Genomic DNA, 27,754 nt, shown 5'->3' with positions numbered 1-27,754 from the left:
CCGTAATCCTTGCCTGAAGGGAAGCTCAGAGCATTAAAACGTGCCTAATGAGAAAGATGGTTCTGTAAATGCAATTGGTTTTAAGTAATATAAGCCCCTGTGGAGATTATAACATGTTACGAATCTAAGCAGTACTTTTGGGGACAGACATTTAATGATTGTCCATCAGTCGCATTTTGATGACTAGGCTCTTTTTGCAATGTTCATATTATTGGTGGCCAGTTTCAAAACTTTAGGACTTAGCCATATATCCACTCTGTCGCTCTCCATTAGGCTGGCAGGTCACCTTCTCATTGGGTCTGAATATGTAATACAGCCTTGTCACATCCCATAGCAAATAGTTGGGCACAGGCTAATCAATAACCTGCTAAATAATAGATGCTAGCTGCTTCACTCTAATGCAGGTGCAATATCAGTCAGAGTGACTTACACTGATCAGCCATAACATTATGACCACATGACAGGTGAAGTGAATAACACTGATTATCTCGTTACCATGGCACCTGTCAGTGGGTGGGATATATTTGGCTGGAAGTGAACATTTTGTCCTCAAAGCTGATGTGTTAGAAGCAAGAAAATGGGCAAAGGTGATTATCTGAGCGACGCTGACAAGGGCCAAATTGAGATGGCTATAAGACTGGGTCAGAGCATCGCCAAAACGGTCTGCAGTGGTCAGTACCTATGAAAAGTCGTCCAAGGAAGGAAGAGCAGTGAACTGGCAGCAGGGTCATGGCTCACTGATGTATGTGGGGAATGCTGGCTCGTGTAGTCCGATCCAACAGATGAGCTACTGTAGGTCAAATTGCTGAAGATGTTAGCTCATGCTGACGCCTGTCCTCTCCTGAAAGCTTCTATAGGAAAATTTGGGTCCTTCCATTCATGTGGATGTTACTTTGACACGTACCACCTAACTAAACATTGGTGCAGTCCATATACACCCTTTCATGGAAACAGTATTCCCTCATGGCAGTGGCCTCTTGCAACAGGATAATGCACCCTGCCACAAAACAAAAATGGTTCAGGGATGGTTTGACGAACACAAGTTCAAAGTGTTGACTTGGCATCCTAGGTCCCCAGATCTCAATCCAATCGAAAATCCTGGTGAAGTGCTGGACAAACAAGGTCGTCTTGGTGCCAGATACCACAGCACACCTTCAGTGGTCTAGTAGATTCCATGCCTTGACGGGTCAGGGCTATTTTGGCGGAAAAAGGGGGACGTACACAATATTAGGCAGGTGGTCATAATGTTATGGCTGATCTCAACGTCAGTTTTCTGGATACTGTATACAGTGTTTCCCATACATTGATTTATTTGTGGTGGCCCGCCACAGTATTGACACTGATTAACTGATATTACACTGTAGAGCTGTGCACAGCGCTTCGCTCAGCCTCTCCTCTCACTAGCTCCCGCTCTCTCTCTCATGGTAGCCGCTTTCATACAGAGATCCCAAAATAAATGCAGAAAGAACATCCGCCATTATACCGCATTCGCTCATTCTTACATTTGCGGTATAGTCCCGCAAACGTGTGCTTTCACATAGCAGCCCGGCTTTCTGGAACCAGCGGCGTAGAAAAATACCCTTAGGTGTAATATAACACAAGCATGCGGGTTGCGGTCCGGGCTCAGAGGCGGATCAAAAGGACCCCCTTTTCGGCTTTGTACCTTTTATACAGCGCAGCGAGCCAGCATATTGGCGCAAGTCTCCCGGAAAATAAGGCAATGTGAAAGCGGCTGTTGACAGCAGACCTGTCTGTTAATAGCCCCTCCTCTTCGTGCATGATCTGAATCAAAACATAGTCATGTGCTGAATCAATCCGGAGTTGAATGGTTAGTGTCCTGAACACTAACACACATTTGTCCAAGACTAATGTATTCAAGTTAACTCTGATAAGTTAGTCTATCTATGAGGTCATATTATGCTTTTTGGCTTGTTCCCTCTCCTTTATTGAGTTATATATCTTTTTTGTGCATGCAATAGGTTTGCAAAGTGAAAAAGCCTAAGTCCAGCCTAAAGGGAGTCCCCATCTCCCATAGAAAGCTCTGCTCTGAACTGCCTGAAAACAGCTCGTTTGTAGTCCAGCTCACAGTACATATCACATCAATGGGGTAGATACCTAGGGAAGGAAGTAAGAGATAACAAAAAGTGCAATCAAAACAAAAAGTGCAATCAATACAAGATCATTGTAGGGGATAGAAGAAGAAGAGCACAGGAAGTGCATGTTAGAGGTTAGGAGTTAGAGGTGTTGTAAGAGGAAGTGTTCTCGGAAGACATGAGTTTTCAAGAGCTTCTTGAAGTTAGAGAGGGACGCCCCTGCTCTGATGGCATGTGGTAGCTCGTTCCACCATCGTGATGTCACAGATTGGGATTGCTTTGTGTGAAGTGATGGCAGAGCCAGGCGGCGTTCGTTGGAGGAGCGTAGCGGCCGAGAAGGAACGTAAGTTTGTATTATGGAGTTTAGGTAGATATGTGTAGACCCAGTAGTCACTCTGTATGCAAGCATTAGTGACTTGAATTTGATTCTGGAGGCCACGGGCTGCCTCTCCTCTCCCTTCCAAACATTAGCTACCCTCCAGGCAGGCAATGGACATAAAGTTGTTACTGTGATGCAGAGACAGAGCTCAGTTAAAACTTTATGGATGAAAGATACATTTGTTACAGATTAATAACTCACCACTCTGAAACTCTTGCTCCCGCCCATGTTGCTAAGCTGATCTTGGGATATACAGCTGAACCGAAGCCGTGTTTACCGGCTTCTTACGAACCACCCTACTCTGCTTCTGATTGGCTAGTAGTCTTTAACTAGGAGCAGCGCATGTGCAACTCCCAACAAAGATTTTATACAAGTAAGATGTATCACTCCATAGCTAAAACGAAACGTTTACTACACAGGGTGAAAAGAGGAGCTACAGCAATGTGCAGTATGACAAAAATATGGTGTTTTTTGAAAATGAAACCATGTAAACCTGTTCTGGTACAACCACTAAATAAGATTTTAAACCTGAAAATGAGCATAATATGACCTCTTTAACACTGTCTGTTGAGACACTGACACCCACCTTCAAATAAGTTATTACCAAGCAAGGAGCCTAGCTAATAAGGATAGCTAAGCTCTTTGGTTTGTGGAGGTTTGCATGCTGTACATGGCTGCTAGTCAGTATTGACTGCTCAAAATCTGAGTCTGGACTTTAGTTCTAAAGCTAATATTTAGATTGTTTAATGCAGTCACTTCTGCAGCTTTTGGGTGAAGTGTTGTTGAGTTTCTTTCCTTTGTTCAATGCTCCTCCTTGTCCACTATTGCTATATGTATCTATTTAAAGCATTTGCTTACTGCAAATGTAAGTAAACATGGATTATGAAAGTGGGTCCCAGGCTGGACGAAAACTGGGCACTTCATAGTCCTATTTGAGGTGTTAGGCCATGTGCACCCGAACATCTGTTTTTCTAATAACATGGAGTATACGAGAGGGATTCTGGTGTCATAGGACAAGAATTCCTTGTTATTTGTTAGATTTAATCCCTGATTTCTTTGCTCTGCAACACAGTTTTGCTCATGCACTTCCACCTGTTTACAAAGCATGATGTGCATGCTAAGCATGAAGTGTAGTGCTTCCCTGTTGTAGCCTCATTTCACCATCCTAAATTGCACACCTGTCAAGAAGAAGCCACAGGGCAAAAATAAGAAAATAAATAAGAAAAAATAATAAATAGTTTTGTCATTAATTCTCTGCAGGTAGTATATCCCCCTGTGACTGTAATACATGTTTGAGAGGACTGTATCATGACGAGGCTGTTATCAGTGTGATCACACACTCTGTGACTGAGTGTCCCTCTGAGGTTCGTGAGTGTTGGGGACCTCATGGGGCTGCTGAGCCCAGGCACTGTGTGAATCACACAGTCTTAATAACTGTGCGGTAAAGCTTGCATTTCTTTTTACCAGCCACCCCCTTTGGTAGCACTCTGTCGCACTGCATGATGCATAACAAACCCTTAAGACACCACCCTAGTCACATCTGGGGCCCCGAGGCTTCTACCCTGGAATAACTTAACTTGACCAGGGAAGCCAGACGACTTACAGATATGCACCGTCTTTTGTAGAAATATTATTAAATGAGAGAGGACTATTAAGAGGGCACAGATCCTATTGACTTGTGTCTTGACACTATTGCCAGAGTAATCATAACATCATACATAGTTTTCATTTCCCATTAACACTGATTCTGTAGTGGGATCGTGAATGTGCTGAAAATGTCATTTTTGTGCTGTATTGCATCTTTAATGGCATTCGCTCATTAACTTTGCCTATGCATTCAGCCAAGTAATTGAATTCCCTTTGGTTGTGAAGTAGTTTTCTGCATCCAAACCTTTCTATACTTCACCTTTGTGTAGCTGCACAGTAAAGCAATTAATTTGTGTAATCTCAACTGCTGGCTTTTACTTTATGAAATGGCTAAAAAGACAGCATTCATTTCTGTGGGTACTTTGATTTGATTCAGTGTGGCCAGTGCCTTTTAACTTGTGATGTGTTTGTTGTGTGTAGCTTCTTTTTTCCTCTCTTGTACATTCGGGCAAGCAGCTGCATTGCTCAGATTCAAAAGCTGTCTTTTTACAGCATACAACCTTTGATTGTACAGTTTTCATGGACTCGCTGACTATTTTGGATGTATTGTATAGTATGGCAATGGGAAATTATATACTCCCTTTTTCTCTATAGAGGCCTGTGGCATCTAATTTAAGAAGGTGGCTCTCATAATATGAATCTGCATTCAAAAGCATATCAGAGAAATGTAAACCAAACTATGATATATTCGCACAGACAAAAGCATTAGACACATTTTCTGTTACTGTTTTATTTAAAGGGGAATAATAAAAATAATAATATGATGACAGGAGCTGAGAATAAGTAGGGTTATTTTATTAAAGTAGTCAAAATATGCAGTTAAAATGTAACAAATGTACTCTAACAGTGCTTTAATAGTGTTCTTGCCGTGTTCACTGTGTCTTTTTCGCAGTGTTCTCTGTGTGCAAAGCCTATATTTATTTATTTATTTATTTATTTATTTTACTGTCATGAGTAAATCATCTCCATAGTGCTTAGTTTGAATTTGTAGACATGTTAGCACCTCACAAATAAAAAGAAAAAAGATTCATGTTCACCCTCATGCCATGCTGACATGATTACCTGCCTTCCAAGTACACACGGGAGTACAGGACATTCACTTGACATGAAATCAGGACTACAAAAAAAAAAAGTAATCTCCGTGCAGGAAGAATGGAGAGCAGGGGGTTAAAAAAAAAAAGTGGACAGGAGCACATGGCCTGTATGTTGCAGAGACAATTTGGCTACAAATAAATTACACAAGCCCTCCTCTTGGTTATGCTGTCATGGCAGAGGGGTGAAACCATCCATTAGCTCTTCATTACCTGTCAGCCTGTTGCCTCCTGTTGACAGGATTTACGCCCCACAAGACATATCTGAGTGCAGCTAGCAGCACCGGCATGCATAGTCATTAGGATTTTCTAGTATAGGGGAGGTGGTGAACAAATGACACCCCACGCACACGAACATGTACGCGCACACACACACATAGACACTCATTAAAAGTCAGGTAGAAAATTAGTAAACAATATTCTGTTTACTTTAAATCAAATGCAGCTTCTCAGTAAATCCAAAGGCTGTCATGGCGATGGAGTTGGTTTTGTGACCTGTAACTTACAGCATGTGATTTGAATTCAGGATGACATAGATTTGAGGTAAAATAAAAGATAATGGTGTGATCACACACTCCATGAGACAGCTTTGCAAAGGGATTGGTGGCCTGTTTTTATCTGTTTTGGATCTCCTGTTATGATTAACAACCTTGCTGTACATCCAGACAGGTCTGCATGTTCTTGTCTGCGCGACTGTACCGACTCCAGCAGACCTATTGTTGGCTTGCCTGACCTTCTCTGCTTCTTGAACTTCCCTCTCCTTCTTCCCTGGTAACCTAAGCCAACCAAACAGCTAGGATCCTTGGATGATGTGTGTTTTCATTCTCCAAACAGCCAGAAGGCTGTGCAGGTATTGTCAGTAAGCTCTAAGGCACAGAGCAGAGCTGGCTCTGCAGAGATTGCGCCATGGCGCTTGCTTAAGGCCATGACAGCAGAACAACATTATGCAGCATGTAGGCTGCATTATGCTCATGTGTCGTGACCTTTTTCCCCCACAGCATTGCATTATGAAGAGAATGAAAATACATTGATCCTCTTGGCAGGGGCCTGTTTTCACAGCTTTTAACAGATCCATAAGTACAGCTTGACACAGAGCGGCATTGTCTGAGGTTGCAGAGACAGATTAGAAAGGTTTTGCTTTCTCACTCACTTTTGGAATTTAATATACTTGTTGTCTTCCAGAGGTCTATTTTTGGATCAAATTAATCCAGTGTTGCCCCTACCATAACTGGGCTGGGCCCCCACACATTTCAACCACGCACCCACTAATCCCCACCATCAATCAGGCAACATGACTATACGGGCGGCATGTTATTAAAAACTAATTGAAAGCTGTTTCACCCCTCAAAGCAAATGCATTCCCACTACTCTTGCCAAGTTACTGTAATTTAAGTTTTAATACAAAGCAAACACCACTGTACTGCTGTTTTGCTAATTGAAATTAATCACTCTTAATGTATACAATCAAATTGCATGTTTTTAACCCCTTGACGCCTGAATTTACAATTATATAAGAAAATTTATTTTTATTTTTTTCATTTGCTTTCAAGCTAATGCTAATTTAAGTGGACATGTTTGATTTGTCTGTAGAATACAGAATAGAAATAAATTCAGGTATTATGTAGGTATGATTATTAGCGACAACAGGCATAAATGAGAAACCAGTGCTTGCAAAAGGTTCCTTGGTACATATCGAATATGCACAAACTGGCATTGGGGGAACACATACGCTATCTCGGCTGCAGTCTGAATGGAAGCGGTGTGATGCGAATATGCGACCATCAGTGTTAAGGGGTTAAGAGTAGTCTGTAGGTCCCTTGTTTCTTGAAATTATTATTATCATCACAAAAATGTACCTTTGTATTAAGCAGACACTAATGATTTTTTTCAGTAGAGGTTTTCCTACAATATAGCATTAAAATAATAATGGCAAAAAATGTAAAAACAATAAAGAGTAAAACAATTCCCATGCCCTATGACAAGGATTTTACAGTTGACCCAGAGAAGTCTGAATTCAGGAGTTAAGGGAATCATGAGCCCTTTCATTGGGCAAAAATATCTTATTTATTAGAACATCAACACCAGCAGAAAACCAACAACTCTATCTATCTAACATTGACAAGGGCGACCCCAGGCCAGGCCTGAGGCCAACACGCCACACAAATACTGTAAAGATTGTCTCTACCTTAGAAATATATCCATGTAATATTAGAATCCTAATGTTTGAGATAAAAGTCAAAATTCATTAGGTACACCACAAACACATGCAGGGATAAAGATTTATAAACCCACGGAAAATGCTTACAAAAATAAGGATTACATAGTGGCAAAATGTCAGATTGCTCAATGAAAATGAAGAGAAAGCATTTCCTTTGTCACCATCTTAAATGTGATGATTTGACTTTTGAGAAATGTTTTACCTGATATCCCCCACATCTTATTGAAATATTCAGCTTGATATTAAACTCAATTTCTTTGACACAACAGTATGTTGTTAGCCTTGATTTCTTTCATTTATTTCTCATGTTCCACCCTCATGCTGGAGCATCCTTCAAACAGAATGATATGTGAAGGATGCAGCTTAATGTCTCATATAAAAACTGTGGCCTCAATCTGTGATTTCTTTTCATTACAGACACTGTGCAAAACAAATCTATGTCCTTATTCTTCCTGTCCCTTGTTGTGGAGGAAGATATGCTGTACATGTGTGTAAACTGTATTTCTTCTGGTAGATTTTGGTGTTGGCCATCAAGCCTCCTCCCATTAAAGAGGCTTGAGTCCGTTTTAAGTGCAAGACTTAAGTGTTTTAGCTCTCCACAATTAAAAATCTTTCTCTTTTCGTGGTTTATGCAATAAACATAAACAACTGCTTCAATAATAAAACGGAGACTGTTACTGTTGCTACGCCTGCCAAGCTTTCCATTCTCGCACTGCACATTTTACAGTGATACCAGTAGCAGATTTCACATAAATGGGTCTTCAATTCCACAGAGAAAAGCAGGCTTCTCATTTTGTCGGCTAAAATTATGACTCTTGCTCGCAGATTTTATAAGTGTAGCAAGATAATGTAAGCTAATGTTAATACTTACACTCCTTAAGCCAACTGAGAAGTCTGTCTTCAGCTGACTTTTCAGTGTTTCCATCTGACACATTTTTAAATGAGAACCGTGTAAAAGGTTTATAAATATATAAAGTTACTAAATGGCAGCATCCATGATAAAATGCTAAAGGACTGAGGCTAAAGGCATAACTTTAGCACCCTCACCAGTTGTTATTCCATGACATGATGTGTATATTGTGACAGGGGAACAGCATTGTTTCTGTATTTAAGTGCAGCATGGAATTAAAAATAAAATGTAAAAACAATAAAATAATAATAACATTTAATTGTTTGGATGCTTACACAAACAAACATACTTAAGCTTCATTCAGACTGCAGGACCCAAATCCCATTTTTTTTGCTCATATGTGATTTGGACCACTTTCATATGTGGTCCAAATCCGATACAGACTGGATCTTTTTAAATGTGACCTGAGTTTGGATACTCAGGTCGGAATTGATGCGACTTGTGGGAGAGAGTTGTGGGGCAGTTGCGTTATACAGTGCCAGAAACCATAATGAAACGGACAGAAAGTTGTGAACACTGTTCACTGTTGCTCCTTGTTTACTTCTGTAGCCTACAACAGAGTGCTGAGTGTGACGTTGTGTCCTTCTGCGCATGCGGGTCACTTTCAGCCGCGGACAGTTCTCACTGGAGTCTGAATTGAGCATTAAAGCCTGCAGTCTGAACGTAGCCTTAGACAAGCAATACGGGGGTTAGATTTGGACACTACATTATTGTTCGGATTTTCAAACAGTAGTATGCTTCACTTTTACAATAGAAAATGATTGAACATATGAGGAATAAGGGGTTTAATGAGGTTGGGGCTCAGGCACATATGCCTATGACAGAAATACACTCATTAATGTTGGACAAGGAAGCACAGGGATTGGATTGAGTGCAGCAGACCATAAGAAGATCACTGCCCACGACATTTTGTGTCCACCCAGTCAGATTAGTAGGACCAAATGACACAAAATCCAAGGAGGAGATCCGGGATAACAGCTAAGCTAACCCAGCTTGGACCCAAGACAGTAAGCGTGAGAGATGCATCAACAAATCCCAATATAACGATGGGGAAAAGCCATGAGTTTGGCAAATGTATTAGTATCTAACCCAAGTTTAGCAGGAGGTACTGTAGTAAGCTAGCTAGCCAGTCGTTTTGCACATTTGCAGATTACGTTAGAGCAGATAAAGACAGAGTTTAATGCATTCCTGTTTTTAAGTTTTTGAAAGACTACAAAAAAAGACGTTACCCTCCCAACACCCTCCATGCATACTGCTTTGACGTGTAGAGAAATCCAAAGCTTGCCTACAGTTAGTAAGTTATGATTGGATAGTTCCTGTTCGGAGGAGGGATTGAGCAAAAGGTAAATTCTCAACAATGTGTGTTAAAGGTTGTTTGGCCAAATGTGTTCGTAACAAACCCACTTTATTTACATTTTAAAACTGTGAATCAGAAGTGAGAATCTGTAACCCTCTAAACAATATGCAGATGTATGAGCTCTTTTGCTGAAGGCATTTCAGTTCCATGTGAGGAGTGTTGGGTTGAGTGTGAAATAGTTTCGTAAAGCTTGAGGGAGGAGGTGTGTTTGATTCCTAACTATTTTGCATCTGAAATGAAGTGTACTTTCAACCGTAACTTTTTTTTATGCCATCTGTTGTTTAGATGCCAAAATGTAGGAATCTGCATATCTTGAAACTAATGAGAAACTAATGGGCCATCACAAAAAGTCCATGAATACGAGCTGTGACATTATGTGGAAGCAAATGATCCTGCATGTAGTGACTCGTATATGTTTTGTTTCCCATTGCACAAATGCCTTTTTCCTCTTCAATGAATACAGATTCTTTTTCTACCCATTCGACTTAAAAACAACCTGTACCTGTGCACAGCTTGTTGTACTGCGTAAAGAACATTTTTTTCATCGTTTATAGTGATATCTTCCTCAATCTGTCTGCCCACCTACATCACCAGTGATCAAACTTTTCCAAACGTGGATGCACTAACCAGTCGAAAGAGGGCAATGCAACTTTTATTTGCTTATTATGACAAACGGGTGCTGCAAATGTTTGTGGAGATATGAACTATGCATATAGGATGAGGGTCTTTACTGTTTTTTTTAGAGAATACGCCCCTTCACTTTCTTGGCAACAGCTAGATGAGAAGATTGATACCACTCTTATGTTTGTATGCTAAATATGACATTAGCCAGTAAGCTTAGCTAAGCACAAAGACTGCAAACGGGGGAAACAACTAGCTTGGCTCTGTCCCGTGGTAACAAAATCAGCCTACCAGCACCTCACTAAAGCTCACTAATTGACATATAAAAATTCATATCTCATTTGTTTAATCTGTACAAAAACAGGAGTGCAAAAACAAGTTGTGGTTTTACTATTTCTTGGCTGGCCACATAACGTCCGTAAAACTAAAACATGTCATTTTCACACATTTGTAAGCAGTAAACTAACAAGACATAACATGATAATTAGTGAGCTTTAGAGGTGCCTTTGGACAGAGCTAGGCCAGTTCTTTCCCATTTCCAGTCTTTATATTAAGCTAAACAAAGCTAAGAGACTGCTGGCTGTAGTCTTCACTTTACTGTATAAATGTGAGAGAGGTATCAATCTTCTCATCTACTCTTGTTACCCTTTAACTCAGTGGTTCTCAAACTGGGGGTCTGGAGCCACTTCAGAGAGTGTGTGGATGACCTGAAGTTGTATGAATGTGTTTCATGTTGTGACATAAACAAACAAAAGTGCTCTGATGCGAGAAAGGCTATTTTGCTAACCTGAATCTTGTTTATTTCAATCGCCTGCATTGTTAATGATTGATAAAAATTAAATCCGTTTTTGCTGGGGTGGGGGGGGGGGGCAGGAACTTCTTTTTGTCCATATACAGGCCACAAAACAAGTTTGTGTTTTGACCTGAGTTGCTGTTCTCTGTGCAGACAGACTGCTCCAGTGACAGTGAGAGCGAGGACAACTTCATAGTCGTCCCTCCACGAGACCACCTTGGCCTGGCCATCTTCTCCATGCTCTGCTGTTTCTGGCCTCTGGGGATTGCAGCATTTTATTTCTCACAGGGGGTGAGGACACACACACACACAATCACATGCATGCAATTCACACACATCCAAAGTTATTGTCTGTCACACATGCTGCTAAATGATGCAGCATCTGTTTGTTGCACACATTTTCATGAATTTATAGATATGCGAGCACACAAACACACACGCACACACCCAGCTCTATATATGACTCACCAAAACATTAAGGACTATCACACACAAAAAAAGGACTGACTCTCTAACTGCCGACGCAAGGCCACTTTTTACTGAGCTACCCATCAATAACTCAAGGCCAGTCTGTAATGACTGTTTGATGCTCTGTAAACAGAGTGAAAGAAGCCTTTAGGAAGAGTATATAAATCACTTTCAAGGCTCTATCTGTAAACTAGGGGGTACTCAAAATACTAAGACGAGAGATGACCTTTGAACTAGTGGCACTTTCAAGAGGATTGAAGATGAACCCAATTACAGGTGTGCCGACGTATTAAGCTCTCAGACACAGTCTTGTTTGAGCTGTAATTTGGAAAGCAGATTATGTGTGAAGAAATGCATGAAAATACTAGAAACAAATGCTTAAAGGGAAATTAAGTGATTGTATTCCAATATACTTTTTGTTAAACTCACTGAAAATTTCCTCACGGTTTGCTAGCTCTCCGTTTGTTGTGTACTCGGGTTTTCCTTCACAGCCCTGGCTCTTTAAATGGAAAACAAATAAAGTGGTGTGGACCATGCCACACAACATTGTTCCAGCCAATCAGCAACAGTTAGTGCTCCTGCACAGGGGTGATGGGGGTAGTGGTAGAGAGTTCTATACACCAGCACATCCGAACGTGCCCGACTCCAGGCACTGTGAAGAAGGACAAATGGCCGAGAAACACCAAAAGAGGAAAAGGTCTGAGTACAGGTCTCATAAACAGAGGAGAAAGTTATATGACCGGGCAGTTATATGTGAAGGCGTTTCACAGCTGGAGAAAACTCTCAGAGATTTTAAATGTGGAGGGCGGAGCTTCTAAGCTCAATTAAGGGAGAGTGTGGGTTTTTTTGGTAGTTGAGTTCAAACATCAACAATCCTTCTGCAGAATCACTTACTCTAAATCACTACTACATCTAAAAAGCAGCTTTATTTCTAGGATATTTATGTTTCTGGCTTTCATGCACAAATATACTGTTTTTGAATGTTAACTGTCAAAGAATTAAACCAAAGAACAGTCAAATTCAAATTCAAATTTTTCTAATTCAAATTAGCTTTATTGGCATGAATGTGTAACAACAATATTGCCAAAGCATCATACATACTACATAAGAACAATCAACCCCATACATTTCATTAAACAAGTAATTAAAGCGTAAAGTAATGTCTTTACAATTAAAATATCAGATCATGTCCAGAGCTTTAGTTTTAAATTCCTTAATGGGTAATAGATTGGCATGCAACATTATCGTTTTACGAAGGCAAGGCCCTTGAAAATAACATTGCCTTGCCAGAGATATTGACTTTGATGTAAAGATATAAAGACACATTAGTATCAACTGTAAAGACAGCTGTTATTTCCAAAGAGAATGAGGTGATTTTAGAGTGCGATCTGTCAAGGTGTGATGAGGCAACAATGTTACTTTTGAAGCTTTTGCCAATGTGTTCTTTAGCCGCACATAATGGTTGTCTAATGGATTCCAACCCCTTCCTCCCTCTTTTCAAATCCGCAGGAGACCACTTCGGTGATGGTGTGTCAGTCAAACAAAGAGCAAAGGGATCGCTACTTGTCTTGCTTCTAATCAGTTCTGTTTCTCTGATGTGCTAGATCAACTTGAAAAGGCCATCAGCAGCCATCAGTAGCTGCCACACACAAACACACACACACACACACACACACACACACACACACACACACACACACACACACATATATATGCATGCAGCGTCTGTTTAACGGTACATGTAAACACTGTACACACACACATCCTGAGAGAGAAAAGCTTTTCAGTAAATTGTTCCGCCTTTGACTATAAATTCTTATCAAACGCTCAAACATTTAGCTGTCTTATCTGTGGGCGCGAGTAGTCCGAGGCAGATTAAGGCAGTCAGTGAATTATCTTGTCAGGAGCTAATTTGATTCTTCCTGGTAATTATGGGAAGTGATGGCCGTGTTTAGGGATGGATGGTTTTTCTGCCAATCTCCCTTCTTTAGAAGGTGCCGTCCAGAAGAGCTGTCAGGAAAAGATATGGTGGGAGTCTGGGATCGCATCATTTTATAGCTCAATAACTTCACTTCACTGGTCTTTCAGTTTCATTTGATAGTTCAGGGAGCCCCTAACTAAATTAATTCACTCTGTCGCAGTTAGCATGAGGATGTTGTAAGTTTTTAGCTGAATACGGTCTGTAATTTGATGATCTGTGTAAACGTCTATGCTACTGTACCATCTGTACTGAGAGAAGAGTTTATACAGTAAATACCTATTCGGTCAACATGTTCCGAATCTGACCGCCTGTCACTTGTTTAACATTATGAAATATAAAATTTAGGAGCAATCCACACAGAAGGGAACTGACGAAGAGAGAGAGAGAGAAGAGAGAGAGAGAGAGAGAGAGAGCTGCAGGCCGCAAACAGCTGATTTTGACAGAGAATCGTTCATAAATTCTCATAAATAATCTAACACTTTTTCATAGTTTGTGTCGTTTCTGTTCTCTGCCTTTGTAGGGCCGTGGAAGCAGTTGCATTATGGGATAAGGCAAGGGCGAAAGAATGAGCTGAGGAGAGGAGTTTAGAAATTATAGCACATCAGCTCCGTCACTGACTCCGAGGACATTTTACAAACAAACATGTTAGGGTCCATAATAGAGTCTGTGGACTGCAGATCAATAGTGTTTTTGTTTTTGCCCCACTGGAAGGTCAGACCTAGTCAAACAGAGAGAGCCGCTGCATGGCTTCCCAAAGCGAGGGCAAACACACACACTCACACACAGAAGCAGACATGCATTCGTCTATTGCTTTACATTACTCATCCTATTTGCCAAAGACTACATATTTCATTCTGTGTAACGTCTTTATGATAAATAGTGCTTTACAGTTTCAGGATTCAGCGTTAACCACCCACACACACATCTGATAATGACTAAAATACCACGAATGTGTGGGGGAAATTAGCTTGGAGCATTTGATTGGGAAGCGGAATTGAGTTTCAATTATTGCCACTAATAGGGTGAGTGTTTTGTTTGGAGATGCTGATAAATGTTTCTCTCAGCTCTGAGACATCTGTGCTGGGAAGTGCAGAGTTGAAGAGCCGCAGCGATTCCTTTCACGATTATGCAAATAAGACTCCGGTGAAGTTATCTTAGGGCATACAAGTCATCATAATGGATGAAAATGAATGAGCTAATTATTGCAAAACAGTTTATGTATTCACATATGTGCCTGTGTGGGGGAGAGACAGATCCAGAGACTGGGAGAGAGAAAGAGAGAGATGCGGGCCTTTGTCTGTTGTTTATTTGGAAGAAAAACCTGTTTAGGTTGTGGAATTGACTTATGAGAGCGCATCGCAATATAAGTCTCCATGCAGCGAAGTCTCAGATGTTATCTTTTTTCTATGACACCACATTTCAATCATTTTGTCAAAGTTGTGGAGATAAAGCCTCAGTGCTTCTAACCATTACCCTCTCAAGGGGATTCAAGGAAAAATCCTCACATTGACATATACAGTACATTATACAGAGAAGAGGGCACACACACTTTCAACCTACTGTACTCATCTATTGTCCACATTATATAATTATTATATTTTATATAGTGCTGGGCAATGACTATAATCGCAATTAATTGCATTGTTATGCGCAAAATTGAATAATGAATTCTAAAGTAGTGTATTGCGCCATTTTAATTTAAATGTACTGCTATATACACAAAAGTGCAATAACATGTGATTTGCAAACACTTTAAACAAATAATGTGCTTTTTAGCAGCAGTATTCCCTTTCACAGTAGCAATAAAATATTTCTTGTAAATCTCAACTTAAACATTAATGTAATCAAATCAAATATTAAAGCAAAGCTATTTGCCACTGCCAGGGCTTTACCTTTTATCTAGCTTGTTAAAACAAGTTACCATCAGAGTCCAGTTTTCTTGGGGGGTTTTCTTAACAGGTATCAGCAGAAACATTTTTCTTTTATCCGGGAGCAGCAGAAACGGTCTCTGTTCAGTAGCAAGTGCCCCTGTTAGAGTGAGGTGAAGTGGTCGAACAAGGTGTAGCGACAAGTGGGTCGCGGTGGTGCTCGCCTCACGCACACGACCGACCGCTGACAAGTTGAATTGTCTTGAACTTTTTGTACGTGATCTGCAGCACAAATCATTGGAAGAGAGACTGATCTTCGCTGTTTGTGAGTTTCCAAAATCTAAATAGTTATCAGGATATCAACAGGAGGGAATTCACATGGCAGACCATCCCCGCAAAACTAGATATAGGCCTATCATGTAAATTTATGTAGCCTATAATTTTAACTTAAGTTAAATAGGCTACAGCTGTGTAGCGCACATAAGCCGTTGCCATGGTTACCGTCAATAGAGCGCCTGCCATTTACTCATGGAGTGTTGTCTTCTTCTCCCACTTGTTTGGGTAGGTGATTTGCAGGCTGATCAACATCCCGCCCCTCCTGTGACCCATGTTTTGACTGTTTGTGTATTCAGGGCCAGTGAGCAACGGACTTTCAAAATATCAATATATTTTTTTAACTGTGTTAATGTGCCATAAAATAATTTAATTGATTAATGCGTTAACGCGTTAATAACATGTTAACGTGCCCAGCCCTAATTTTATATTATCATGTTCCTCGGGGAGAACCACAGCATGCTTTGGTTGAACTGTTTGTGTAAAGTGGAGACAACGCTTGATAAGTAAATTACAGTATTTAACAAATGCTTTCACTTGACAAATGAAATAACAAGCGTGTGCCCTTCCTGGCAGTGACCAGAGGTGGGTAGTAACAACTTACATTTAGTCCATTACGTGTATTCGAGTAACTGTTTTGAGTAAATTTTACTTGTCAGAGTAGCTTTAATGCATCATACTTTTACTATCACTTGAGTAGTTTTTAAGAGAAAAATCATTACTTTTACTCCGCTACATTTGGATACATTCATCGCGCTACTTTGCTACTTATTTATTTATTTATTTATTTACCATAGTCAAGCATCCACATGACTCTGTTTGAACAGAATAATGGCTGAAACAACAGCATGGTAGTATGGCTTTCAAATGGCACTAGCAGTTAATATTTAGGCTGCAAATTCAAATTTAGCATACCAGCCCCGTCTCTTCCCAGGGCATCCGATACCAACGCTTTGTGAGTCTTGGGATGATACCATTTTGGCCAGCGGGTTTCGCTTGTGAAGTCAGTAGGCAACACAGTGCTGACATGCTAATATGTTTAATAATAAACAGCTATACACAATATATCATGCTTAAAAACACCTCTGCCTTCCGCCTTAATATAAATATTCAAGCAAATAGTGTACGAGCAGTCCATATTTGACTAGTCATGCTTATTGGTGTAGCTTGATGAAGACAGACCAAATTATGCACACACAAAAAAAGATAAGTTACTCTTATTTCATGTGGATGTGACTGATGTAATGTTTCAACCAGAGATGATCTTCCTCAGGTAAATGTGAAGAAGTGAACACACCTTTATTTTATAGGCAATAAATTATGAAACATCATAGAAATTATCTCATTATTTTTTACTTTACTTATTGGAGTAATATTAATGCAATATTTTGGGGGAAATTGTCCTGGTGTAAATTTGGCAAGTTATCTAATCAGGTGATGGTGACTTGTCATTTCATCACAAATAAATAAAAAGTGTATGTTCACTTCTTTGCCTTTACCTGAGGAAGTCTATCTGAAATAATTCCAGTCACATCCACATCAAATAAAAGACTAGGAGCATTGTTTTTTTTTCTTAAGTTACTCACTAAGTAACTCACTACTTAAGAATTTTTTTGTAAATACTTGTGTACTCTTACTCAAGTAGTTATTTTGATTGCAAAGCAACTTCAGTACAGTTTTGGACTACTCTACCCACCTCCGCCAGAGACGGAGAGAAATAAACTGTCCTACACATCATGTCCGTCACATTATGACTATTTTCAGGATTCTCTCCTCCAAGAGACCTCAAAGAGAGAATGTGCTCTGTCTCGTTTTGAAAGCAAACTCCAACCTAATTTCCCATAAGGCCTCCATAGCGGAGCTTTTGTTTCAATAATTACTGTATTGACATGGAAGCTAAAAGACCTGCCTTGAATACATGTCCTTTGTCCTAATTTGTTTCCTGACCTTTGGAGGCGTTTGTCTAAAGAGTCTTTCTCTCTGGCTCTCATCTGCTTCTCTTTGTCTTGGACTATTAGGCATTGTCTTCTAAAACCTCCTTGGCACTAATGAAACACATGGTGCATAGTGGAACGACCTCATGTGTAGTTTTTTTTAAGTATTAACAACCATCACTGATGAATTGTAAATATAATTTTTTTATATTAATTATTTATTCATTATTCTGCAGATAAAGGTGCTGTGAGATGCAAAGCTGGCTGATGCACAAGGGGAATCATTATTTCTAACTGCGTTGTTGTCCGCAGAGAAAAATGAAGGATTCAGTTTTACAAACCTGATCAACCTAAATGTCTTCCTTCGCAAAGACAGCCTTAACATGGTGACATGCAACGTTGCAATCATGAACTTGCTTCTTCACTTGAGTCAGTATCCATTATGCAGTTCTGCTTCCTGAACAAATGCAGGAAAGACAGACTCTAATTAGCAGGTATCCTTTCTGCAGTTGCTTTACTTAGCTGTGATATAGGTGATCTCTGATTTATTATTCTGATTTTATTGGCAAAATCCAGGCTTCACACACCACACATTTTGACAAATGTAATATGCATCTGTCTCACTTAATTGACTTGCTGAGAAATTGCCAGCAGGGAACAGGGACTAACAGAGTCTAGATGAGAGTTGGCTATCCAGGGCGGCTGCACTGGCTCTGTAGTGTAGATGGGCAGAGGCTGTGAATAAACAGTATTTTTCATAATTCTATGTACAATGTATAGATCACACTCCTATTTATCACAACTTTCGTGTAGCAAATAAAGGAGTTGATCAAAATTACCCTTCTAATACATTAATGTCAATCCATAAGTTTTTTAGCTGGTTATCTGGGTATCATCTTTCAGCTCCTCAAGTGATTTCGATGAGCTCCAGCAAGGAGTTTTAGTCGCTCTCCCTTCAGTAAGCCATGAAGAGGACCAAAGCTGATAAAGCTTTGGCACCACAGGGGCCAGCTACCTGAACCAGCTGGCTCCTGTCAATGAGGAAAAGCAGTGGCCCAATTCCAAAGTACTCCCAGATTTCTAAGCTTCTCATTCTGTTATGATCAGTAAGGTTAGGCATCCTCCAAAAAAAGCAAATTTCAGCCACGCTTATCCACAGTCTGAGAGCTTGTGAGCAAAGGTCAAAACAAGGATTTGTGTAAAGCCGTGGTTTGATTTTTAGTTTTCTATTCATTGCCACAGTTGGATAAAAAAATCACTGCAGACGCTGCATCTAACCATCTAACTGGCAGTCACCATCCCTCTTAGCCTCAGTCATGAATAAGAAGAGTCACCTCTTATAAAAGATGACCGTGGCCTTGTTGGAGGTAGTGACGCTGATGCCAGCTTCATCACATTCACACACATCCCACATCAGCCCCATTTACATTAGAATGAATTCAACAGAATAATAAAGGTCATTTCACACACTCACACGCTGCTTTTCTAACTGTGCTAGCAAACATTCAGCACAATAGTGTGATCAATGTATTATTATGGGTAAAATAAATTATGGTTGTGATTCCTGTAACATGTTGAACTGAAGTACAAAAAGATTAATATGCGATGGCATTTGGAGTAAAATAGAACAGAAATTAGTTTAGGGCTAGACAAAGGAGATGGAAAATGGAAAAGCAAATACAAAGTCCTAACAATGCCACTGTAACACTTTCTACTGTTGTCTGTATGTGTAATTTCTGTTTCAGTGCTGACCCCTATTCAGCTATTTGAATGAAAACCATACATCAAAAAAGGCATCTCTCTTCTTTGCATTTCCCTCCTAGCAAGTATTAGTATAATTGCGACTGTCTATTTCTATTTAAAATTAGTTGTTATTAAGCAATATAAACATCATTGGTGTTTATACACTTATATTCACAAATATTTAAACACACACAATGCGTATTGGTGATTAACACTGAAAGTGTTTGTTTGCAAGATAAAAGTCTACATCTACTGCTCCGCTAGTATCTACATTTCAAAATAAATGTTTGCGTCTTGTTCCCTATTTCTACCTCGTTCTTTGGTGTTTTTGAACTGATAAATGAAGACTGTCATGCTAATGATAGTGCTATTATAATGCTATTATATATATATCTGGTCGAAAGATTGTTTTAAACGTAGTTTCAAGTGTCAAAATGGAAATCGCAAATTATGTGTATGTTACACACTCCTGTACAGTAGATGGCAGTATGCACCTAAATGTTGTTTGCAATCGGGTCTTAATCAAGAGAAGAAGCAGCAGCAGAAGGAAAAAGTGTCGGAGTTATGGGTGAGTTCATTCCATCAATTAAAAATGTATAAACTCTTAAATTACGATTTTGGCTATAGATATACTTTGCAGATTTCTGGGTGTTATTGTTGTGTCCCTGACGTTAACGTATTTGATGAAACCTGCGATGACTTTAACGCTTTAAACTGCAACAGTTTCAATTAGACGTTTGTTAGCGAATAGTTCAACACTAACTTGTTATCTATAGCAATTTATTATAACAGACTTTAGTGCTTTCTTTCTTTGATTTTAGCTTTTTTTTAAATAACACATGCATAGGGCACAGCGTACTGTGCTGAGCAAGTCACTTGTTGTTAACAAAAAAGTTTGTCTGAAACAAACAAATCTAAACACTCTATGAGAGCAGATCAAGAGTATGATTTTGTTCAGTTTTTATAAACACAGGGTACGTTGGAAGAGGTGAGCTGCAGGGGATATCTTCTGAAGATCCCCACCCTGGATCCTGCAGCAAGTTCTGCCAATGTGCGGGATGACAGTAATAATGAAGAACAAAATAATAAATATGTTATACTCTCTCCAAGACTCGTTTTTACTTAGATATTCTATATTATTTCCTTAATAGGGAAATCACTGCAAATAAAATTGCTTATTCTATTCTAGTGTGCTGTAGCCCTACTGACATGACTACTGGCAACGCAAGACTTGAAAGTTAGACATCGGGGACAGGGACGACCAGATCTCGTGATAAAGACATCCGCCATTTTTAAACGAGGGATACGTTACGATTTCGGCCTTTCAGTGAGCAAAGGGCGAGAGTTTACTGCAAACTAGTGATGGCGAGATGAAGCTTTATGCATCCAATTGGTTCACTCATGGGCCGAAGCTTCACGGTGCTTCATTTTCTCTACTATGCTATCAAGTGGACAATAAATGTAAAACAGGCAGTGATTATAACGGCAACATGGCTTTGGTGTGTGAAGCTTTGAATTGAATAAATTAATGAATGATGTTAGTGATGCCAATACATGACTGATTAGCTTTTTAATAAGGTGTCAGAAGGAAAGTGGAAATAAGGGAGAGGGTTATGATAACTTGGTTTGTGACTTTAGATAATAGAGAAAACATTTTATTCATCTTTATTTAAAAATAACCCTTCCACAGTGCTTCAGGCGGTTTCTTTTTTGGAGATGATTTTACCTGCTTTAGAAAATTATTATTATGGTAATATGGGGTAAGAGTTTAATTCTTACCAACGCCACAAAATGTCAACACTTTCTTTTCCTCTGTTTCATCACAATTTTTGAATTTATTTGATCAAAGCAATTCTGACATAAGTTGATAAACTTTTTTAGTCATTTAAAATGAGCTGTAGATAAAATCTAATTGTGTTCAAGATCAAAAGTCCACAAAATGTTCAAGAGGGTCCGTTGCATTTTGCTGCTCCTTTCGAATCGCACGCCAACCCCGCAAACCATCTCCTGAATGTCTATGAAGATTCTCAGTCTTCCAGGTCATAGTTATCCAACGAAGGTTAAAATCAAGGGCAACTGGACTTGGTTGAAGATACTGGAAGACGTTTCGTCCCTCATCCAAAGGACTTCTTCAGTTCTGACTGACTGGCAGGGAAACTCAGCTATTTAACCTCAGTGGGGTCGTTGGCCCGGGTCATCGATACCGCTGGTTCGTTAGTGTTCCTTGTTGCTGTGACGACAGTCGTTACAGTCGTTAAGACTGCCTGTGGCCAAGACTGAACGACCATCGCTGGTTCTTCACCTGAGGCCAATAGGTTACGTTTGTTTAGTTTCCTGGGAAGTGATGAAAGGACAGCATTGTAAGTGGGGGATAAGTGGTGGCGTAGACCCCCTCCCCTGTTCAATGACGGCTTCTCAACCCTGGTGTAGATGGCTTCCTTGACACCTCTTTCAAACCATCCATCTTCTCTGTCTAAAATGTGCACCTGGTGGTCCTCAAACGAGTGTCCTCTGTCCTTCAGATGTAAGTAGACTGCAGAGTCTTGACCTGAGGAGTTGGCCCTTCTGTGTTGAGCCATGCGTTTGTGTAGTGGTTGTTTAGTCTCCCCAATATACAGGTCTGTGCATTCCTCACTGCATTGGACCGCATACACTAGATTGCTTTTCTTGTGTTTGGGTGTGCGGTCTTTGGGGTGTACCAGCATCTGAATCGGTCACGTACGGCCAGCTCGCAAGTCTTCGAACGTCACCACATAGGCTACATCATCAACACAAGCTTCGATACACGCTTCACAAAAATCATCCTGTATTACTCGACACACGCTTCGAAGCCTCGATATGGACGGACACATCACTACTGCAAACACTGGATGCAAAAGGACATTTACTTTGGTCTTGTAAGTATCTGTGTCTTTGTTTGACATGTCTTCATTATTTATCTACATTATATGTTAACGTGTAGGAACCGGGACATTTAAGCGGGTAACAGTGTAAGGCACGTTGTGGTTAGCTTAACATGCTGCATGCAAGTGTAACTTAACGTTACTCCATGATACCCACAGGTTTCCTCATGCCTTACAAACTCTATATTATCTGAATTCAGAAGGGGTGAACATAAAACATGTACAACCTTACCTATTGTAATTTGTAACCTATTGTATTCTCACTAGATCATTATGATATGAAAATATGAGTTTTTGACTTTTGACACTAAATATTTATTGCAAATTCTCCAGCATACAGTCAGCAAAGACAACAATAAATATTCAGAACAGAACACTTACATTCACCGCACATAGCTCTCTCAAAAGAATAAAAGCAACTTTCTCTATTTGGTTGTACTAATGCAACATGGCTTAAACATGTGTCGTGTTCAAGTATCTTTATATATTCCATATATAAAGATAAATGGGTCAGTAATAAATACTTTTAAATTAAAAAGAAAAAAACGTTATAAATTATTTTTATTAACCTTCATTAGAATAATAATTAGAATTATATATATTATTAATTATAATTATACTGTTTGTTTTCATTTAAAATCATTTGATGATAGTCATGTCTTATGGGGAAACAGTCAACATAGTTAAATTATAATGTTTACTTATATTCATATTCTTACATATTCAACAGTTATGGATCCCATTTACCCGAGAGACTGGCGCCAACTGAGAGACCCATCTGATGCTCTTCCTGCATCAAGTAGCAGCTTAGATGAAGATCTAGATTTGGATGTAGCCAACCAATTTATTTTATCATTATTTATGTTTTTATTACCGCATGTTGTTAAAATTGTTTGTATTTTCATATACAGTATATATATGAACTGTTTTGTATTTATAATATTTTAGCAATAATTCCTTTATATTTTCATCATGTTGTATTATCTTAAGTTGTCTACGTTGTAATCCTTTTTCTTAATAAAATCTTTATATTTAATTTGTTTGGACAGATTACCATTTGTGAGAACCTGTTTTGTTTGAGTAAAAACAATCCTTTAGCCACAATTCTATTGTCTATTAGAGGTAGATATGTAGTCATTCAAAAGCTGTGTATTTGGTCTATTCTTGGGCTGTGGTTAGACGTCTATTAACTTTTCACTGACAGCCCAAATTCAGCCCTGTTTTAGCCTAGACATCTGGGCTCTGTTTAGACGTCTATTAGACGTCTTTTAACCGTGAAATTGCTTGCTGGGGCGAGCTAACGCCAATGTATCACATCGGCTAAATGCAGTCGTGTAACCTTATCATGTAACAAGCATGGATTACTTCAACTTCAAACTGATAAAAACATTACGTTATCATTTAGGGCTGTACGATTAATTGCATTTGCAATATTATCGCAATGTGATTAAACAAGATGTGGCTCTGTGCCTTTTTGAAGTACTGACCATTTTTAATCTCTAATGAGTCGTCAGAGGATGGAGACGGCAGTGCAAAGGGCTGCTAACATAACAAGTCGAGATTGAAAACATAAGGACTTGGGTCTTGACGAGCCTGATTCTAGTGTTGTTTTTGAGGTTTGTAGTTCATACGGCTCACAGGATATAAATAAAAACATATTATTGTAGGTTTTTATGGAGCCAAACCTATTGTAACATCAGTACATTTTGTGCAGACAGTCACGTCCGAGGGCAAAAGAATTTATTTACCATTTTAAAACTGCTATTTGATTGTGAACGAAGTCTGTAATATTTACTGTCTTTGACTAGCTGCTGTTTAACAAGAAAGACTGTTTAATGCTGTGGTCAGTTACTCACACTGCAGTAGTTTTTACGAAAACAACTGTTATTTGAGCAAAATGGTAAACACAGCACCACAGAGAGGATCTATATGTGCCTATAATAATACATGGTAACTGGGTCGTGCTGACGGGGGTTGTTGTCTGGAAAAATAAGTATAAAAAGCCTCATGCTTGTTGAGTTTTTCATTTAATTCTGTGAAATTATGATAAATCTGCATGTGTGTCATTTGTCATTCAGTGCTAGCAGCTGATATGAGCATCACCTCTGGTCCTTGACATTTTCACACTAATTGCAATTTCTTTTACGGGTTATGCCATCCTTCAATTGCGTTCCCTTTTTCCCCCTGTGCCTCCACAGAAGTAATGGACAGCCTCTGTAATTATGGTTCTTTTGAAAATGGGTCACTCTTTCTCTCGAGGTCCCTCCAAAACTATCTTTGAATGACTTTCTTCTTCTCTTGCATTTTCTCCTTTCCAGACCACCAAGGCAGTGAACAAAGGCGACTTCCCACTGGCCAACATCGCCTCCCGACGGGCTTTGTTCCTCGCTGCCCTCTCTATCACTATAGGCACCGGTGTGTATGTGGGGGTGGTGGTAGCTCTCATTGCCTACCTATCTAAACCAGGACACATATAGCAGCCGCACCTTCCCTCCACACTCCTCCGGGGAACCCAAGAGGAGAATAACCCCCTCTTGGGAACAGCATTGCTCCGGCAGACTTCGAAGGAAAGTTTTTCGGGGATGTACAGTTTTTCCCTCCACCTTCCTTTCTTTCCAGCTTTCTCTCCCTACAGGCCCTCTGTCAGCCAAGATTAGCCACAGTGACTGCAGATAGGTCAAGCAGGGGAATGAGAAGATGGGGAATTTGGTTGTTGTTGAGAGAGGGAGAGGGTATGAGTAATGGAAGTATTCCATGTTGGAGTCCAGTTTGCATCCCATTGACTTAAACACCTGTTGGCTTCATCCTCTTTTGGCTAGTTTTTAACTTCCAAGACCCCTACAGAAACACGGAGGTGGAAAGACTAAGACGAAAAGTCCTTGAACTGAAGGAGTTATTAAAGAGCAGAGGTTGAGAAGGGTTAGAAACCAACACAAGATCACTCTAAAACTAACCTGCTGTTGCTGTTATTTGAGATGCATTTAAAATTGGATCCTTTCTGTCTCCTCCTGTCATCTCAGTTTGCCACCCTGGACTGTCTTTAATAGATAGTGAGCTTTTCTCATCAACTCAAACAGCAAGACTGCATTTGTCTCTGGGCTGACTGGCTCACAGTGTATGACCACACTCGCAGATTCTGAAAGCATGACAAAGGATGGCTTTCATTTCCGGAGAATGCTTTAAAAAAAATATAGAACTACTGACGATAACTTCTATCAATGAACAATAAACGTCTGAGAGGGGGAAAAAACAATCAAATACGATCAGAGGCTGTTTCTTTTCTTATTCAACAATAAACACCGGCATGAATAACAAGAATCTGAGCGGCGCCTCAGGCCTGATTTTTACCTCTGAGAAGGTGTCCATCCATCAAAGACATGCCATGACATCTAACGAAATCTGTTCATGCCAGATATGGTTTGCCTGCGCACGTGCAAATGTGCTTTGTTTTTATGTTTGTCTTTTTGTGTTCCCTGCTGTCTAAAGGCACCTTGATTAATCTCGCTTTAAGCAATGTTCATTTAAAGCCTTTGATATAAAGCAGAGATGTGAGGTGGCCAGATGGTCAGAAATTCTGGGGGAAACTATGTACAGTGACTCCCAAAAACGCTGCATCTGGTAACACAATGTGAAATAAATCAGCCACTCACAATGGGTGAGGAAGTTATAAATCAGGTAGATAATGTCATTAAAAGGCAGGCCTTCCATATCCTCACAGTCTCGCAGATTTGAATTTAGCCGTGATCAGTTATTCTCTGCATGACTTTAGCTGTGCCAGCAGTATACTGCTATGCATGATTGATTGGATTTTGAACATGTTTTTGTCAGATCATAAAAAAAGCTTAAATTAAAATTGATTAGGCTGTGAAGGGGCTTATATTTTGTGCCATACTTTAACTCACATTCCTTAATCCGGCAATTAAAACAGAGGGCGTTTTAGTATAATAAACCATTGAGACATTTCAATTTGTCCCTTTCTCACAATTTCAAGAATTCTTACTCAGTTTGAAAAACAGACACTGAACAGACATATTCTCTTTGTATGAAGGGCTTATTAATAACTTAAGATTTTAGTTTGTGTTTTTGTACCATAGATTATATGTCAGGCAGATGCTAGTTTGAGTAGTGAAGCCTCAAGAGGTGACATTATACACTCAGTTTCCCTGCACAAGTCCTGCATTTGTCATACCTGACATTTATGGTGCATAATTAGCTCCCCATAATGGCTTTTTCTAAAGGAATGTGTACTCTCTAGAGCATAGCCCTAATATAGCACAACCACATTCATTTCATTAATAAGCCACTTTTGGCATTGCTGGTTGCTGTCAAACCTTGCAAGTAAACAATCCATTTACACATCCTCAGCTCTGCATTTTAAAAGAAACATGTAAGTCAGTTCTGTTGTGCTAATGAAGAGTGAATATTGCCCATGTTCTCCACGAGGGGAATTTTCCAGTGTGCTTTGCTTAGATAAAACTGCAGCTAAGACTCCTAGCTTTTCTTAGAATTTTATTTTTGGCTTCCTGTATGAGTAAACACCCAGTTGTATTGTAATTAAAGCCAGTCAGCGAGGCCTATCGATAAACTGAATGCCAATTGATTTCTAGGTATTTGTTTGGAGCCCTAAGATTCACTTCATTGAGTTTCTGGTCATCTGAAAAGCTGGTGGTTACACTGTAAATGTTTGGCCTTATAACCTCTGATCCCCTCCCACCACCTGTTCCACTGGTAACTCATGAGCTACTGATTCCACGTCAGTGTACGCACACATCATGACCATCACTGTAACTAAACTGAAAGACTCCGTACGTTTGCTTTCATCTCTTGGAGAAAATGTTATTGCTGATAGTGATGAACATGCTTTGTGTTATGTAGCGTATCATTCAAATGATGTGGTTTTATCTGGCTTCTTTGGCAACCTGGTATTGTGCAATATGTTACAACAGTATGTGGGGTGGGTTTCAATGCTGTTATTTTCATTCCTCAATGCCAGGGTGATAGCGCTCTCTTTGTGTCGTGCTTTTAAGCCAAATTAAAGAAGATGACATTTTTTTATTACAATCATGTTTGGGGGATTTCTTTCCTATCTTATGTGAAGGCAACATGTACATAGTGCAAATAAAGACATGTTCAAATGTAATGACAAATAAATCAGAAAGGAAGGATGGCCTTTCTTAAAAGCAAAAATTGTTTTTCTTTGTGGTTTATATAATAATAAGTTCTATAGTCAGATTCATATCCAGAAAACCTTCCACAAAGAACTGTCTGAGTAATTGAGATGCTTGAGTTGTCCTTAAAGCAAAAGCAAATACAGACTGAGTCATGGAGTGTAGGTGGTTTTGCCAGAAAGAGACGGAGGAGCGGCTCTGAAATTTGTAGCTGCAGTGTTCTCATAGCTGCGTGCAGTAAAGTACA

General features: G+C 39.6%; 1 protein-coding gene across 1 annotated transcript in view; it reads left to right on the top strand.

The window, feature by feature from the left end:
• Nucleotides 1–27,526, top strand: part of syndig1l (synapse differentiation inducing 1-like) — a 48,942-nt gene extending 21,416 nt beyond the window's left edge. Inside the window, exons 3-4 of the mRNA XM_038726068.1 lie at nucleotides 11,263–11,400; nucleotides 24,658–27,526. Coding sequence (XP_038581996.1) covers nucleotides 11,263–11,400; nucleotides 24,658–24,816 — 297 coding nt within the window. The 3' untranslated portion in view covers nucleotides 24,817–27,526. The remainder of the gene's footprint in view (nucleotides 1–11,262; nucleotides 11,401–24,657) is intronic.
• The last annotated feature ends 228 nt before the right edge of the window (nucleotides 27,527–27,754 follow it).

This window comes from Micropterus salmoides, unplaced genomic scaffold (genome assembly GCF_014851395.1).
Source record: "Micropterus salmoides isolate LMB-PRFRI ecotype aquatic unplaced genomic scaffold, ASM1485139v1 Ms_hic_scaffold_18, whole genome shotgun sequence".
NCBI lineage: Eukaryota > Metazoa > Chordata > Actinopteri > Centrarchiformes > Centrarchidae > Micropterus > Micropterus salmoides.
The sequence above is the reverse complement of the archived record's forward strand: the minus strand, read 5'-3'. Positions and strand labels throughout refer to the sequence as shown.